This window comes from Syngnathoides biaculeatus, chromosome 4, assembly GCF_019802595.1.
Source record: "Syngnathoides biaculeatus isolate LvHL_M chromosome 4, ASM1980259v1, whole genome shotgun sequence".
Classification (NCBI taxonomy): domain Eukaryota; kingdom Metazoa; phylum Chordata; class Actinopteri; order Syngnathiformes; family Syngnathidae; genus Syngnathoides; species Syngnathoides biaculeatus.
Genome location: NC_084643.1, coordinates 41,641 through 57,914, shown reverse-complemented (window position 1 = coordinate 57,914; position 16,274 = coordinate 41,641). Strand labels below are relative to the sequence as shown.

Genomic DNA, 16,274 nt, shown 5'->3' with positions numbered 1-16,274 from the left:
GTATTGTTCTCTTCCTGTGCAGGTGGATAGCTACGGCACGCAGCAGCCAATTGCACTGCTGAAGCTTTTATTGGATCGAGGGGGCATCTACGACCGAGGGAAGGAGCTCACCTACAAAACCCTCAAGGATCTCGGCTTCGTTGCCGCCATGGGGAAGGCAGGAGGCGGGAGGAACGAGGTGGACACCCGCTTCGTCTCGCTCTTCAGTGTCTTCAGCGTCCCTTTCCCCGCCGTGGAGTCTCTCCACCTGATCTTTTCCTCCATTATCAAAGGCCACACCCAAGTAAGGACGTTTTCATAAAAGCTACGCACCTCATCGCGTGCATAATTCAATTGTTTTGATATTTTAGCACTTTGAGGATGCGGTACAAAAGGTTTGTGATAAAATCACCGTCTGCACCCTGGAACTGTACAAGAGCCTGACTAAAGAACTGCCACCGACTCCAGCAAAGTTCCACTACGTCTTTAATCTGCGAGACCTGTCGAGGGTCTTTAGTGGCCTGACCCTCACTCGGCCTCACAGGTCTGGTGGAGCGTATGAATTCACTTGAGAGAGACCTTACATTGTGCCTTAGTGTGTGTGTACGTAACAATTATATAATTTTACCGTGACAGGTTTTCATCTGTCTCTATATTTGTCCGGGTTTGGCGAAATGAGTGTCTGAGGATTTTCCACGACAGACTCATCGATGAAAAAGACAAAAACCTGGTAAACGATCAAAGACTCAGTTTAGATTCACCGCAATAATAGGAATTATTTATAAACATGTATTTTAACTACCTTAATCTGTTAATTTCACTATATCAAATTGTGTTACTCTCAAAATTTAAATCCACCATTTCTTTAATCCACAGGTTCAAGCCCTTATAAAAAACATAGTTGAAGAACATTTCAAAGAAAACATGGAGGATGTTATGAGAGATCCAGTTCTTTTTGGGGACTACAGAGCAGCCCTGAGCCAGACCCAACCGAGGGTATATGACGACTTGCTGGATTATGAAACTTGTAAAGCGCTGTTTCAGGTATTATGACGTTTTTATCACCTAAAGGTCAAGTGTCATCCTTACAAACATTCTAAAATAGATAGTGAAATGAAAAATACATATAACAATATTCACTACAATGTCTATACGAAAAAATAAATATGAGCGGAGAGCGCGTCATCCATGCGCAAAGTTGCAGAAGTGTCATTGGACATCCAAGCGGTCGCCATATTGGCTGCATCGCCCGTCCGTGAAGTCACCGCGGACATTCGCCATTGAAAACATGCTGTGGCCCCTACTATGGGAGACGAACACGCCCCTTGGGACTCGGAAGCTCTTTTCAAAGAAGAGAACATCACACAACTGAGTGAAGTTACCGGGGAAATACTACATTAGTGTTTCGAGCCATATTTAGATGATGTGTGGATCATGGCCAAACCGCCTCCCAGTCCGATCCACTTCCGCGGCGGAGGTGAGCCATCGTGGCCCTGTCGACAAGGCCGAGCCGGCTGCTGGGGTGGCTCATTTTCGGTGCTGAGGTGGCATATCACAGCGCTGAGCCGGGCCGCTGTTCATAGCCGCCGTCGTCCGCGATGAACAACACCGCCGAGTCCGGCCGCTTTACAGCGTTGTTGTCGCACGCGGCTTAGTGCGTCATTGCCAGCAGCGTTGTTCATAGCCGCCGCTGTCTTTGCTGGCGAGCCGACGCGGCAGCACATCGACATGCACATGCACATCGACACATTTAGCGCCCCTGTCATACGGAGACAGATCTTTTGTTACGTTATGAGAGACGGATTACGTGGTCTGCCCCAAACTATTATTTTATTTTAGTCGCTGTATACACACCTGCCTGTCGTTTGGAACCCACAAAGCTCTCGTCCTTTGGACCTGTGAAATTCATCTTTCACGACGAACCGGGTCTTTTGGAAAAGTATGAAGACCGAATCCATCCTCCCGAGTGTTCGAACTATATCCAGCAATAGAACGAGCTAGCATTTTGGCTAACACGAAGGAACAACGAGCTACCTTCGCGGAGGTAAAAGTAATGGAAACAAACGAGTCCACTTGGGGGCGCTGCTGTCCTTTACGTCACTTCCTGCTTCTTCTCAAAAACAAATCCCTCGAGAGGATTTTCATGGCGGGAGTTACAAAAAGCTGAATACATGAAAATCATGTTTTGTGGTGGAAAAAAAACGCATGGTTCCTTGTCGGCTGCCGTTTTTTCATTAATAACATACTAAAAGTCATGCATTTCATGACAGTGGCACTTTAAGCGGTGGTTTCTGGTTAGAAATTGATTCAACGTCGAAAAGAGCAACTTTGCATTCTGCAGGAAATTCTAGAGGAGTACAACAAAAGAATTTCAAGGATGAATCTGGTACTGTTTGATGACGCCGTGGAACACCTGAGCCGCGTGCACCGCATTCTTCGCATCGATGGTGGTCACGCTCTGCTTGTGGGCGCGGGAGGCTCTGGCAAGCAGTCCATCACCAGGCTGGCTGCCTTCGCTGCCGACTGTGAGGTTGTCGAGCTCTTTCTTTGAAAATATTATGATTACTTTCCAATATCAGTGTTTCGAACAGTTGACAAAATAAACAAAATCTATGACTATCAATTTTTAAATTCTAATTGCAGGCTTTTATTTATTTTGATTATTTTTTGGTTTGTCTTGGCACATTCAGGTGTTTGAGATTGCACTCAGCAGAGGATATTGTGAGTCCAACTTCCGCGAAGACTTGAAAACGTTGTACTTGAGGCTCGGTATTGAAAAGAAGAAGACCGCCTTCCTCTTCACCGACGCTCATGTCGCTGAAGAAGGATTTTTGGAACTCATCAACAACATGCTTACATCAGGTTCTACAGAACTCTTCACGTCTCAGTTTGTACTGAACTTAGCTCAGGAGGTGACCTGTTGTCCTGTCATCACTGTGCCATCTGGCAGGAATTGTTCCTGCATTGTTTTCCGACGACGAGAAAGAGTCCATTCTATACCAGCTTCGTGACGAGGCCGTCAAAGCGGGATCGGCTCCATCTAAAGATGCCGTGTGGTGGTATTTTGTGAACAAAAGCGCAAGCAATCTGCACATTATTTTGGTGATGTCTCCTGTCGGGGATACCCTGAGGATGCGTTGCAGAAATTTTCCAGGTAAACTGGGGAAAGAAACCACACCAAAAATACCTCTGATTAAAAAAAAAAAAAAAAAATTAAGTGTATTTTATTTTTTGTTCATCCCCCCACAGGACTGATGAACAACACTGTAATCGACTGGTACATGGCGTGGCCTCCACAGGCATTGCGTGCTGTAGCAGAGTTTTTCCTCGGTTCGTTTGAAGAGCTCACATTTTCTACCTTTGGAGTCTGTTCATCTTACAAACCTACCATGCTTCAATTCAACCACCGACTCAGCACCTTACATATTTCTTTTACATGATGTTTTATTCCAGCCACTGACATGATTTAGTTCCACAATCTGTTTTCAATTTAGGCATTAATTATTAGCCATTTTTGTTAAATTTCCGGAAGAGTAGTTGTGATTTACAGTGATTTGTTTTTGTTTTTCTCGTCAAATTTTTGATATTATCTTTTATACTAGGTTGGATTAGTAACTTTGCTTTTTACCTTCCTTAATACACCCTAACTGACCCTTTTGCTCTCACATACACAGTGAAATCCATACTGCAGAAAAAAGGTGACTTCAGTCTTCTTCTTTTCCTTTCGGCTTGTCCTGTTAGGGGTCACCACAGCGTGTCAACTTTTTCCATCTAAGCCTATCTTGTGCATCTTCCTCTCTAACACCCACTGTCCTCATGTCCTCCCTCAAAACATCCATCAACCTTTTCTTTGGTCTTCCTCTCGCACTCTCTTCCTTGGCAGCTCCATCCTCAGCACCCTTCCACCAATATACTCACTCTCTCGCCTCTGGACATGTCAAAAGCATCGAAGTCTGCTCTCTCTAACCTTGTCTCCAAATCATCCAACTTTGGCTGTCCCTCTACTGAGCTCATTTCTAGGTGTGTCAGAACAATTTAAGGTGGAGGTGGGACTGCATCGGGGATCCGCTCTGAGCCCCTTCCTGTTTGCGGTAGTAATGGATAGGCTAACAGATAAGATTAATCCTAATCCTATCCAACCTGTTCACTCCAAGCGAGAAGCTCAACATCTTCATTTCTGCTACCTCCAGTTCTGCTTCCTGTTGTTTTTTCAGTACCACCGTTTCTAATCCGTACATCATGGCTGGCCTCACCACTGTTTTATAAACTTTGCCCTTCATCCTAGCAGAGACTCTTCTGTCACATAGAACACCAGACACCTTCTGCCAACTGTTCCAACCCACTTGGGCCCGTTTCTTCACTTCCTTACCACACTCACCATTGTTCTGTATTGTTGACCCAAAGTATTTGAAGTCGTTCACCCTCGCGATCTCTTATCTACCTATATCTACCGCTATATCAACTGTAAACAGGAAGGGGCTTAGCGCGGATCCCTGATGCAGTCCCACCTCCACCTTAAATTCTTCTGACACACCTACAGCACATCTCACCACTGTCTTATAAACTTTGCCCTTCATCCTAGCGGAGACTTTTCTGTCACATAGAACACCAGACACCTTCCGCCAGCTGTTCCAACCAACCCGCTTGGACCGGTTTCTTCACTTCCTTACCACTCTCTCCATTGCTCTGTGTTGTTGACCCCGAGTATTTTAAGACGTCCACCCTCACTATCTCTTCACCCTGCAGCTTCACTCTACCTCCACCGCCCCTCTCATTCACACACATATACTCTGTTTTAATCTAATCTAATCTAATCTGAATTTTAAACTAATCTTCATTCCTCTCCTTTCCCGTGCGTGCCTTCATCTTTCTAATTGTTCCTCTGCCTGCTCCCTGCTTTCAGGTGACTTGAATTATAATGTAAAACAAATGGTTTCAATATTTTTCTTGAAATGAGGCATACCTGGGAAACCTATTTGACATTAGTATCAGTAATGTTATCAGGTACTCTTGGAAAAAAAAAAAAATCTTTCATTTAAGTCATCCTTTGTATGCATCATTATCTGAAACACAGAATACCTGAGAGGATTGCAAAACATTAATTCAATGATGGTATCTGAATCGAGATGTTTCGCTGTCTACTTGCGCCACGGATTTTGTCACGGATTGCGATGTGTGTGAAATTCGAATTTTGCTGCTTTGATGTCGTACAGGTGAGAGTGAAATGATTCCAAGGGTGCATGCTCAAGGTGTTATCGAGCACGTCTGCTTGGTCCACAAATCAGTTGGTGACTACAGTATGCTGTTCCAACAAAGACTCAGACGTTCTAACTATGTCACCCCGAAGAACTACTTGGACTTCATTAACACGTATTCTAGCCTCCTGCAGGAAAAGGACAAGTATATTCTTGGTATTCTTGGATTGAAAGTCTTGGAATAATTTCATTCGACAGTTGGGAGCGTGACAATAATTTTGCTTTTAAACGGTTCCAGCGCAGTGCAAACACCTTGAGGGCGGCTTGGATAAACTGAAGGCCGCCAGTCTGCAACTGGACGAGCTGAACGTCAAACTGGCCGAGCAGAGGGTGGTCCTCGCTGAAAAGTCTGCGGCCTGCGAGACCATGATGGCGGGGATCGCCTCCAACGCCACCGCGGGTCAGTGAAAACCCGCAACTCTTTATTTAAAATTTCATCACCACGGGCGTTTCTAGCTCAGTTCTTGAAGTGTTAAAGCACCAAAGCCACTCATTTTTAACCCATTCATGGGTAGGGTGGCAATTTTTTGCCTTATTGAGATAAAAGTCTCCTAACAGGCCACAATCAAGGAAATAACACTTCTTTTTCGGTTAACGCATAAAAGAAAGGGCAAAAAAGATGTACCCTCTCGCGGGCAGCGTCCCAAAACTGCGACGGGTATGTTATCAGTTCTGTGAACTGGCACATATTACAGATATGTTTATGAATTAATTCTTATTCAAGAACGACACTTACGCATTAATAATACTGATGTATTAGCATTTTGAAGACAAAATTGGTTGCATACTGACCTTTGTCCCTTTCTTCTCTTGGAAAACGCTCCATGTGTACCGAGGCAGCCATGTTGGGTCATGAAGGAAAGGGAAATAACTCCGTGCTAACTTTGACCAATGAGTTATCCTCTCCTGATACCAAATTATGGCTTCAGATTAAAACACTTAAATATTTTGACATACCGAAGGATATAGTAAGTTTCTTTCGGCTTGTCCCTTTCGGGGTCGCCACAGCGTGTCATCTCAGATGAAACGCAGATATATGTTTGCCACAATTTTTACGCCGGATTCCAATGCGTGAAAATCACGATGTCCGAAAAATGGGACGCTGCCCATGAATGGGTGAAACAACTTATATAAAAAAAGTACAGTATATCCTGTCTTGCAGTGATATGGTGTAAATACCTCTCTTAGACCACGATATGTGGAACATTTGTCAATTTCAACCACTCAATACCAAATCATTATCATTAGCAGTCCTCATATTTACTGCATTGAATCGTACGTCAGTTTATTTTGTGAGGTAGGAGTTCGCTGATGTTTTTTCCGAGCGAGCTAACGATTCAGATGGTTGACACTGCTCTCTGTCTTGTCTAATTCGCTCTCGGAACGAGAGAAGTTCTTCGTCGTAGACTGGACATGGGAAAGAAAACGAGCTAATCAGCATTATTACTCCTTTTAGGACAGAGAGAGAGGAGCACACGTATTATTCAAAGTATTCAATTTCTATTAATGCATTTCAAATATTGTGAATTGAATTTTATAAAACGTCACCCAAAAAAGTCCTTTTGGTACACATTTCTGCTTTACTCCAGAAATAAATTCACAGCCTCGTGTTAATATGGAAGTGGATGTGCTGCTGTATCAAAACGAGTTGTCTTGACTCAGAAATAAGAGCGGCATTATGTTTATTTTATAATGCCAAACTCTTCCTTTCTTGCTGTGGCTCAACATTTAGGTAAATCATCATGATTTGATTTTACTTCCCCCATGAGACAACATGAGAATGACGTAACAATGGCTTTTATCTCGCCTGACTGGGAGCTCAGCACCCCTAAAGCTCCGATTGTAGAATCGGCCGTGGCTAAAAAAACAGCATGCTGTTGGTTTCTTGGAAGAAAAAAAAGGCACACGTGTAATTTTAAAAACCTCTTCCTTGTAGCTGAAGACAAAAAGACACTGGCGGAAGAAAAAGCCAAAGAGATTGAAGAGCAAAACAAAGTGATTGCTGTTGAAAAGGCAGAAGCAGAAACTTCTCTCGCTGAAGCTTTGCCGGCATTGGAAGCAGCTCGCATTGCCTTACAAGACCTCGATAAATCTGACGTCACTGAGATCCGGTAAACTCTCCCGTGATGACTTCTCCAAATCGGCTGTTCAACCTTCATTTTGAAGCATAAAGTCGAATATTTCTCTGATCCTGCAATCTACTTCTTCTCTGGTGGTGCAGATCCTTTGCAAAGCCACCCAAGCAGGTGCAAGTGGTGTGTGAGTGCATCCTGGTGCTATGTAAAAAAAAGGAAATTAGCTGGCAAGCCGCAAAGGCGATGATGTCTGATCCGGGTTTTCTGCGTTCACTGATGGAGATGGACTGCGACGCTATCGGTCCCAACCAGGTCAAGACTGTCAAAGGTAGGTCAGCTTCCTGATCAATTGGGTAAATGAAAATAACCTTGTACGCCATTGCCAAGTGTGTACTCTTCGGCTGTGATTTCCTTGAGCATTCTGCTTCACAGGCTTCTTGAAAGCCCTTGGGACCTCCCTCGAGGAAATGCAAGCCATCAGCAAAGCGGGCTCGGGAATGTTTAAATTCGTGGAGGCTGTCGTGGGTTACTGTGAAGTTGCCAGGGAGATCAAGCCAAAAAGAGACAAAGTAATGTCAAAGCAGAAAAGAGATTTGTGTGTTTCTAGAATGAAGCGTTAACACGACTCGCGCTTTGCAGGTGGCACGTCTCGAAAGAAACTTCTTTCAGAGTAAGAAGGAGTTGGAGCTCATTCAAAGCGAGCTGACTAACATCCAGCGAGAGCTTAAGACTCTCGGGGACAAATATCAAACTGCGATTGCAGAAAAACAAAAATTACAAGAGGAGGCTGAGCTCATGGAGAGAAGATTAATAGCTGCTGACAAACTTATCTCGGGCTTAAGCTCTGAGAATGTGAGGTGAGATGGCAGCAAAAACTCAAAGCAGCGCTCCATAAGAGATGGTTGATTGTGTTTTTTAAATTAATGTTTGTGGTTTCTCTCTTCAGGTGGACACACGATTTGGAGGAGTTGAAGCAACGGCGTGTGCGTCTCCTCGGAGACTGTCTACTCTCTGCTGCCTTCCTGAGCTACGAGGGAGCCTTCAGCTGGGACTTCAGGAACGAGATGGTCTACCAAACATGGGTTGAAGACGTCCAGGAGAGAAGTATTCCCTTAAGCCAACCTTTTAAAGTGGACAACTTACTAACAGACGAGGTGGAAATCAGCAGGTGAGGAGTCGCAAACACGGTTGGAAAAGAAACACCTGTTCTTGTCTTCATTTTGGCTGGACATCCCACTGACCACATGGAAATTGATCATTCATTTACTGTATCCATTACCTCTGCTTACAGATGGGGGTCCGAGGGCTTGCCCCCCGACGAACTGTCAGTTCAGAACGGAATCCTCACAACCAGAGGCAGCCGTTTCCCCATGTGTATCGACCCTCAACAGCAAGCTCTCAACTGGATTAAGAAGAAGGAGGCAAGCAATAACCTCAAGGTACAAAAAGAAGTCCCGTGATCTTAACGCGTGCTTCAGTGTTGCCCTGTGTGAGTTTCAGAATCCGAGACCCCCGCCCCAAAATTGTGAGAGTTAAACCTTATGTTGTCCACAGATCTCATCTTTCAATGATCCCGACTTCTTGAAACAGCTGGAGATGGCCATTAAATACGGGTTCCCGTTCCTTTTCCAAGACGTAGACGAGTACATTGACCCTGTGATCGACAATGTCCTGGAGAAGAATTTGAAAGGGGCTGAGGGCAGGCAGGTTGTCATGCTCGGTGACAAAGAGGTCGACTTTGATCCCAACTTCAGACTTTACCTCAACACCAAACTAGGAAACCCCAAATTTTCTCCTTCTGTGTTTGGAAAAGCCATGGTTATAAATTATACTGGTATGAGCATTTTTTTTTTTTTTTTTTTGGACAGCCACCATTTTCGGGTGTTTCGTTATGTCCTCGGTTAATATGTCGATTTTTTTTTTTTTTTTTTTCTTCATGTTACATATAGTGACCCTTAAGGGTCTGGAGGACCAGTTGCTCAGTGTTATAATGGGGTTTGAGAAGAAGGAGCTGGAAGAGCAGCGCGAGTTTTTGATTCAGGAGACCAGCGACAATAAGAAGCTGCTGAAGAACCTCGGTGACACCCTGCTCAGGGAGCTGGCCACGTCCACGGGCAACATGTTGGATAACACGGAGCTGGTCTACACATTGGAGGAGACGAAGTCCAAATCCAGTGAGGTCAGTTTGCCAAACAGTGAACTGAGTCTCAGTGGGGAAGAGTACTTTAAATGTTATTGACAAGCTAGTCATCATCGTTAACTTTGTGGTTATGTGATCGTCAGGTATTTGAGAAACTGAAGTTGGCTGTGACAACATCAGTGGACATTGACGTGCTCCGAAACGGCTACCGACCAGCTGCCAAGCGCGGCGCTATTTTATTCTTTGCGCTGACAGAAATGGCTCTGGTCAACAGCATGTACCAGTATTCTCTCGCCTCTTACCTGGAAGTCTTTGACTTTTCCCTGCGCAAATCTCCACCGAATGCCGCTCTGCCCAAAAGACTGACTAACATCATGAACAGCCTGACGTACAATGTTTATAATTACGGCTGCACAGGTAATGCAGGTCTACTTACCTTTAACGGGTTGTTTTCTGTCACAGTATAACCAGGGATACTTTGTTTGTTCAAAGGTCTGTTTGAGAAACATAAGCTGCTCTACTCATTCAACATGACCATTAAGATTGAGCAGGCAGAAGATCGAGTACCTCAAGAGGAATTGGAGTTTTTCATCAAAGGTGATGTGCACCATGAAACCTCTCCTGAGTTTAGCGTGCGTCACAGTGAGCATCGGCACTCACCGAAGACTATCTTTCTCTTTTTTCCAGGTAATCTGTCCCTGGAAAAGAGCTCGCGGCAAAAGACTTGTAACTGGCTGCCTGATTCTGGATGGGAAGACATCGTGAAACTGTCCGAGCTGTTTCCCGGGCAATTTGACTCTTTGCCTGACGATGTTAGCAGAAATTCATTGGAGTGGCAGTCAGTAAGTAGTGGCTCCTAATTTATAACAAGGATCCTAAGCCGTCTTTTCCCTCATCGAGTGACTAACAGGCCGATTGTTGGTTCCGCAGTGGTATGACCTCGATGCACCAGAACAGTCTCCGCTGCCAATGAGGTATGACGAGAAGCTAACAGACTTTCAGAAGCTTCTCCTGCTGCGCTGTTTCCGTGTTGACAGAGTCTACAGAGCCATCACCGATTACGTCACCATCACCATGGGCGAGAGGTCTTTTTCTGTTTCATCTATTCAGCAAATTTAACATAGCTGTATTTAGTTGCTTCAATCGTGATGACGTGCTTCTTATTCAAATATTCTTCATGTCTCTCTCCACAGATATGTCCAACCTCCCGTGATCAGTTTTGATTCTATTTACGAGCAGAGCACTCATTTTTCTCCCATCATTTTCATCTTGAGCCCTGGCTCAGACCCTGCTGCTGACCTCATTAAACTCGCTGAAAGGACTGGCTTTGGGAGCAAGTTCAAGTCCCTTGCAATGGGGCAAGGCCAGGAAAAGGTACCGTGCTCATATTTTCTGTACCTCTATTTTTTCTGAGAGGGCCTTTCCGTATAGTCCAAGGAGTCCTCGTGTTAAGACGGTCTTGACCCAAGATGCCGTCCCCCATCCGCCATTTTGTCTGGCGAATGCTTGTCCGTGTTTGTGCGCTGGGAGTATCTTTGCATTTTTCGCCCTCATTTTTAGACATTATCGCCCCAAAGAAGAAAACTGTGTCTTTTACCAATGCTTCTGCAGCCAAAAGAAAATCCATTACCATGGAAACGAAGGTCAATATCATAAAAACATCGGAGGGAAGAGAGACACCAACACCACCAAGTCTTCAGTGGGTCGACCGTGGTGACAATTATTAAAGACAAAGCCCGTATTTTAGCGCATGTGATGAAGGGTTCCGTTCCGATTTCAGATGCAATGATCACAAAACAAGGTTCTTTGATACTTGTCGAGATGGAGAAGACTGAGGACCAGGTTCCTTCGCACTAGCTAAGCACAGCCTCCCCTTCTTCTTCTTCTTCTTCTTCTTCTACATCCACCTCACGGCAGTCATGCCAAGTACATCGTCTTGTTTATTTCAATGTATTTGTTTTTTTATACATTTTGATGTAAATTCTTACTTTAATGGTGGAATCCGACTGAAGTCAAAACTTGAGTTAAGTCGCTATTGTAGGAACGGATCTCAGTCGTGGACTGAGCACTCCCTGTATGTGAAATTGATGTGAGGTATAACCGGTATCTCACAAGAACAACAATTATGATTAGACCTTGCAAGTGCCCCAGACCTTCTTTTCCAACTTTTGAGAAAAACATTGGACCTCTAGTTCTTCCAGATACTGCGCATTCATTGCAAATTTATCCTCCTCCCCTGTAAAAGGCAAGAACAGATCATCAGGACATTCATAAATTATGTCAAGACCAAAATAAAGTCCAAATAAACAGTCAGTGTCAGAGGCAGTGTAAATGGGAACAGGAAAACCATGACTCATGAGGGAAGGCTGGAACAAACAACACAAAATAATGAACTATCACCAAAATAAAATAAACCATTACCACCCCCCCCCCTCAAAAAAAAAAAAAATGATGACAAATAATAGAAATGAACATAACACTAAAAACTATTTACCAAATAGAAGACTTAATGTGACAGAGATGGACTTGTAATCTAACTGTGACACTAATAAGCGATCAGTATCTTCTTAAAACCTGGTGTCATGCATATGACAGTTACTTATCCTCACCAGTAACTGGTTTACTATCAAAAACTTGAGATGCAAAAAAAAAAAAGCACATGGAAAGTAATATTCCTTTATTCCTCCTTGTCAAGATTGCTTTGCACCTCCTGGAAGTGGCGGCAGCTCGCGGCCAGTGGTTGATGCTCCAGAACTGCCATCTGCTGGTGAAATGGCTGAAAGACTTGGAGAAGTGCATCGAGAGGGTCACCAAACCTCACCCCGGCTTTCGCCTTTGGTTGACAACCAACCCAATCGATGACTTCCCCATTGGGATTCTTCAAAAGTCGCTCAAGGTGGAATGAGCCAACTCTCTTCACTTTCAGCAAGTTATTTGAAACATAAACTGCCTTAAAGGTCAAGTGTCATGAAATGGATGATTTTTAATATGTTATTATTGGAAAAAAATGAACTCCAACCATGAAAACCCTCTCGAGGGATTTGTTTTCGAGACGAAGCAGGAAGTGACGTACGGGGCAGGACCGCCCTCCAGCGGACTCGTTTGTTTTACCTGCGGGAAGGTAGCTCGTTGTTCCTTCGTGTTAGCCAAAATGCCGGTTTGTTGCATTGCTGGATATTGCTCGAACACTCGGGAGGATGGATTTACATTTCATAAGTTTCCAAGAGACCCGGTTTGTCGCGAAAAATGGATTGCAGGGGTCCAAAGGAAAAGAGCTTTGTGGGTCCCAAATGACAGGTAGTGTGAATACAGCTACTAAAAAGAAATAATAGTTTGCGGCCAACCACGTAATCTGTCTCTCATAATGTAACAAAAGATCCGCGTATGTATGACAGGGGTGCTAAATGTGTCGATGTGCGCTTCGGACAGCTGCCTCGTCGGCTCGCCAGGGAAGGCTGCCGCGTCGGGCTTGCGGACGGCGGCGGGTATATACAATGCTGCTGGCAATGGCGGACTCACACACGTCTGACGAGGCCCGTGATAAACCACCTTGGCTCCGAAAATGAGCCACCCCGGCCGACAAGGCTTGTCGGCTACAATAGCGACTTAAGGCTTGTCGGCCGGGATGGCTTGTCACGGCATCGGGCCATTTGCTCATCTCCGCCGCGGAAGTGGATGGGACTGGGAGGCGGTTTGGCCGTGATCCGCATATTTTCTAAATATGGCTCGAAACGATAGGGTAATATTGCCCCGGACACTTGACTCTTGTGAGATGCTCTCTTCTTTGAAAAGAGCTTCTGTGTCAGAAGGGGCGTGTTCGTCTCCCACAGTCGGGGCCACAGCGGATTTTCAATGACGAATGTCCACGGACAGGAGATGCAGCCAATATGGCAACCACTTGGATGTCGAATGACGCTTCCGCAACGTTGCGCATGGATGACGCGCTCTCCGCTCATATTTAATTTTTCGTATAGACATTGAAGTGAATAATGCTTTATGTATTTTTCATTACAATATCTATTTTAGAATGTTTACAGGGATGACACTTGACCTTTAAAGATCCCTTTCAGACTTGTTCCAAACGGCGGTTCCGCTCCCATAAAGCCGGAATGCTGTCATGCGCTGCAGGTTGTCACGGAGGCTCCAAATGGTCTCAAGCTCAACATGAGAGCCACCTACTCTAAAATCTCCCATGAGACGATGACCGGATGCCCACACTCCGCCTTCCGCAGCCTGGTCTATGTGCTCTCTTTCTTCCACGCTGTGGTGCAAGAGAGGCGCAAGTACGGCAAAATTGGCTGGAACGTCCCTTACGACTTCAGCGAGTCGGACTTCTTGGTACGCGGCACAAAGAACTTTTTGGAGGAGGCTGGACCGGGTTGAGTGAGCTCAGTGTTGCAATTGTGCTCAACAGGTTTGTTTGGAGATCTTGAACACCTACCTGACCAAAGCGCACAACCAACAAGAGAGCAACATTCCCTGGGGGAGTATCAAGTACCTTATAGGCGAGGTTGGGGAGAGAGTTCATGTGTTGTTACTTGTTTTTCTAAATTCTGCCGCAAATTCAAACACATATCTTTCACAGGTGATGTACGGTGGACGAGTCATCGATAGTTTTGACCGCAGGATCCTGAATGTCTACATGGATGAGTATTTTGGAGACTTCCTCTTTTATGACTTTTGCCGTTTCCACTTTTTCAAAAACAATGACGTTGACTACAAGATTCCTCTGAATGGACCCAAAGCTGTTTATATTGGTCAGTTGGCAGTTGCCCTTATTTTTAATAGTCCATCATAATCCTTCATGAATTGGCACTGATTACAGATGAGATCGAGTCTCTGCCGTTGGCAAACACCCCCGAGGTGATGGGTCTTCACTCCAATGCAGAGATTGGATATTACACACAAGCAGCCAAAGACATGTGGTTGCATCTTATAGACTTGCAACCACAGACGGGTAAGATGGACCGTTTTTTTCACATTCCTTTTTGTTTCCCTAGTTTGTCGTATGTTCCTTTTGACCAATTCAGAGCAACCTCCTCTGATTCAGGTGAGTCCGGTGGAAGCATCAGTCGGGATGAGTACATCACGCAGGTGGCCCAGGACATTCAGAACAAGTTACCCGGATTGTTTGACCTGGACGTTATCCGCAAGCAGTTCGGCGCCGAGATCTCCCCGACGTCTGTGGTGCTTCTTCAAGAACTGGAGCGCTTCAACAAGCTCGTGGTCCGCATGAAGCGGTCCTTGGCTGAGTTGCAGAGGGTGCGAGAGATTGACACGCAGTTTTTGTCTTTTTGTCACCCTCACAGGCTGACTTTGGTTTTGATTGTCTGGTCTGTGTGTGTGTGTGTGTGTGTAGGCCTTGGCTGGCGAGGTGGGCATGAGCAGTGAGCTGGATGAAGTCGCCCGAGCCCTTTTTAATGGTCAGATCCCTGCTATTTGGAAGAAATTGGCACCCGACACACTCAAGTCCCTGGGCAACTGGATGATCCATTTCAAGAGGCGGTTCGAGCAGTATAAATCATGGGTGAGGAGGAATTCACGTGAAGTCATGTGCATTTGTGTGACAGCATCATTTACATTTTCTTTTTTTAAAAAGGTGGATGCAGACGAGCCAAAGGTCATGTGGTTGTCAGGACTCCACATCCCAGAATCCTACCTGACTGCCTTAGTCCAGGCGGCATGCAGACAAAATGGTTGGCCTCTGGATCTTTCCACGCTTTACACGGAGGTGACCCGCTACCGGGAAGACGAAGAAGTCATTGATAGACCGCCACAAGGTAACGGACCGCAACTCTTTGGATCAAATGTTCCAAATGCAACCTGCGGTGGCTGGTTCAAGTGTGTCAATTTTCGCAGGCTGTTTTGTGTCTGGTCTGTACCTGGAGGGAGCTGACTGGGACGTGGATGACGGCTGCCTGGTCAAGAGTAAACTGAAAGTTCTGGAGGTCCAGCTGCCCATTCTCAGAGTCATCCCCATTGAGACCCAACGGCTCAGGCTCCAGGTGTGGATCGCAATCAGTTTTGTGTGTATCAACCATTTTATTGTCTTTCAGCAACTGTTTTAGGCGATGTTTGCATATGTTGTGTTCCACAGAAAACACTGCGGACCCCGGTGTACACCACGTCCTTGCGGAGGAATGCCATGGGTGTGGGTTTGGTATTCGAGGCTGATCTGTTCACCAGGGAGCACCTCTCCCACTGGGTCCTCCAGGGTGTCTGTTTATCCCTCAATTGTGACTAGGAACATTATTATTATTATTTTAGGAGCTAGTTTCTCCGTAATCCCTTCTCATTTCTGTAGCCTGCAATGCACATTTACAGTCGATGACGTGTGATGGTAATTTCCGTTTCGTGTTCTGTTCTGTTCTGTTCTGTTCTGTTCTGGTCGCTTAACGTTGAAAGCAAATGCCCAGACCTTCCACTTCGGGTTTTGGGAGGGAAGACTTTAAACCCTGACTTCATTTGATGTGCCTGTAACCGTTTGTTTGTTCCTTTGTGTTAAACTAGAGCCTTATTTTCTTTTATTTGCCTACTTGCTTTTCTGATTTTGTTAGTATACAAACATGTGAAAACTCAAACCTAAGGCCCGGGGGCCAGATCTGGGCCGTTGCATGATTTTATGTGGCCCCCGGAGGCAAATCATATGTATCAATTTCTATGATTTTTTTTTTTTTGTTCAAATCTGTCCCAAAATTTTAAATTGTCATATAAATGATAACATTGAGCTATTACAAGCATTTTTGCAGCATTCACTCTCTGCTTGACTTTTATAGGCCGACAGTTTTTCGCAAAAAAAGCGATGTCAATATTTTCCCAAACTTC

The 16,274-nt window shown here is 45.0% G+C and overlaps 1 protein-coding gene across 1 annotated transcript in view; it reads left to right on the top strand.

Moving 5' to 3' along the window:
• The window catches only part of LOC133499704 (dynein axonemal heavy chain 10-like), a 32,575-nt gene extending 16,404 nt beyond the window's left edge, over positions 1 to 16,171 (top strand). The window contains exons 45-77 of the mRNA XM_061817992.1: positions 23 to 283; positions 351 to 523; positions 616 to 709; positions 856 to 1,023; positions 2,321 to 2,509; positions 2,670 to 2,841; positions 2,930 to 3,133; positions 3,229 to 3,309; positions 5,193 to 5,390; positions 5,473 to 5,634; positions 7,171 to 7,345; positions 7,456 to 7,637; positions 7,742 to 7,878; positions 7,949 to 8,166; positions 8,256 to 8,477; positions 8,601 to 8,748; positions 8,864 to 9,143; positions 9,259 to 9,488; positions 9,593 to 9,866; positions 9,942 to 10,046; positions 10,137 to 10,291; positions 10,380 to 10,534; positions 10,643 to 10,823; positions 12,145 to 12,345; positions 13,578 to 13,787; positions 13,864 to 13,959; positions 14,035 to 14,206; positions 14,275 to 14,406; positions 14,500 to 14,711; positions 14,809 to 14,976; positions 15,049 to 15,229; positions 15,309 to 15,454; positions 15,547 to 16,171. Of these exons, the coding sequence (XP_061673976.1) occupies positions 23 to 283; positions 351 to 523; positions 616 to 709; positions 856 to 1,023; positions 2,321 to 2,509; positions 2,670 to 2,841; positions 2,930 to 3,133; positions 3,229 to 3,309; positions 5,193 to 5,390; positions 5,473 to 5,634; positions 7,171 to 7,345; positions 7,456 to 7,637; positions 7,742 to 7,878; positions 7,949 to 8,166; positions 8,256 to 8,477; positions 8,601 to 8,748; positions 8,864 to 9,143; positions 9,259 to 9,488; positions 9,593 to 9,866; positions 9,942 to 10,046; positions 10,137 to 10,291; positions 10,380 to 10,534; positions 10,643 to 10,823; positions 12,145 to 12,345; positions 13,578 to 13,787; positions 13,864 to 13,959; positions 14,035 to 14,206; positions 14,275 to 14,406; positions 14,500 to 14,711; positions 14,809 to 14,976; positions 15,049 to 15,229; positions 15,309 to 15,454; positions 15,547 to 15,693 (5,829 nt within the window). The 3' untranslated portion in view covers positions 15,694 to 16,171. The remainder of the gene's footprint in view (positions 1 to 22; positions 284 to 350; positions 524 to 615; positions 710 to 855; positions 1,024 to 2,320; positions 2,510 to 2,669; positions 2,842 to 2,929; positions 3,134 to 3,228; positions 3,310 to 5,192; positions 5,391 to 5,472; positions 5,635 to 7,170; positions 7,346 to 7,455; positions 7,638 to 7,741; positions 7,879 to 7,948; positions 8,167 to 8,255; positions 8,478 to 8,600; positions 8,749 to 8,863; positions 9,144 to 9,258; positions 9,489 to 9,592; positions 9,867 to 9,941; positions 10,047 to 10,136; positions 10,292 to 10,379; positions 10,535 to 10,642; positions 10,824 to 12,144; positions 12,346 to 13,577; positions 13,788 to 13,863; positions 13,960 to 14,034; positions 14,207 to 14,274; positions 14,407 to 14,499; positions 14,712 to 14,808; positions 14,977 to 15,048; positions 15,230 to 15,308; positions 15,455 to 15,546) is intronic.
• Positions 16,172 to 16,274: the final 103 nt, after the last annotated feature.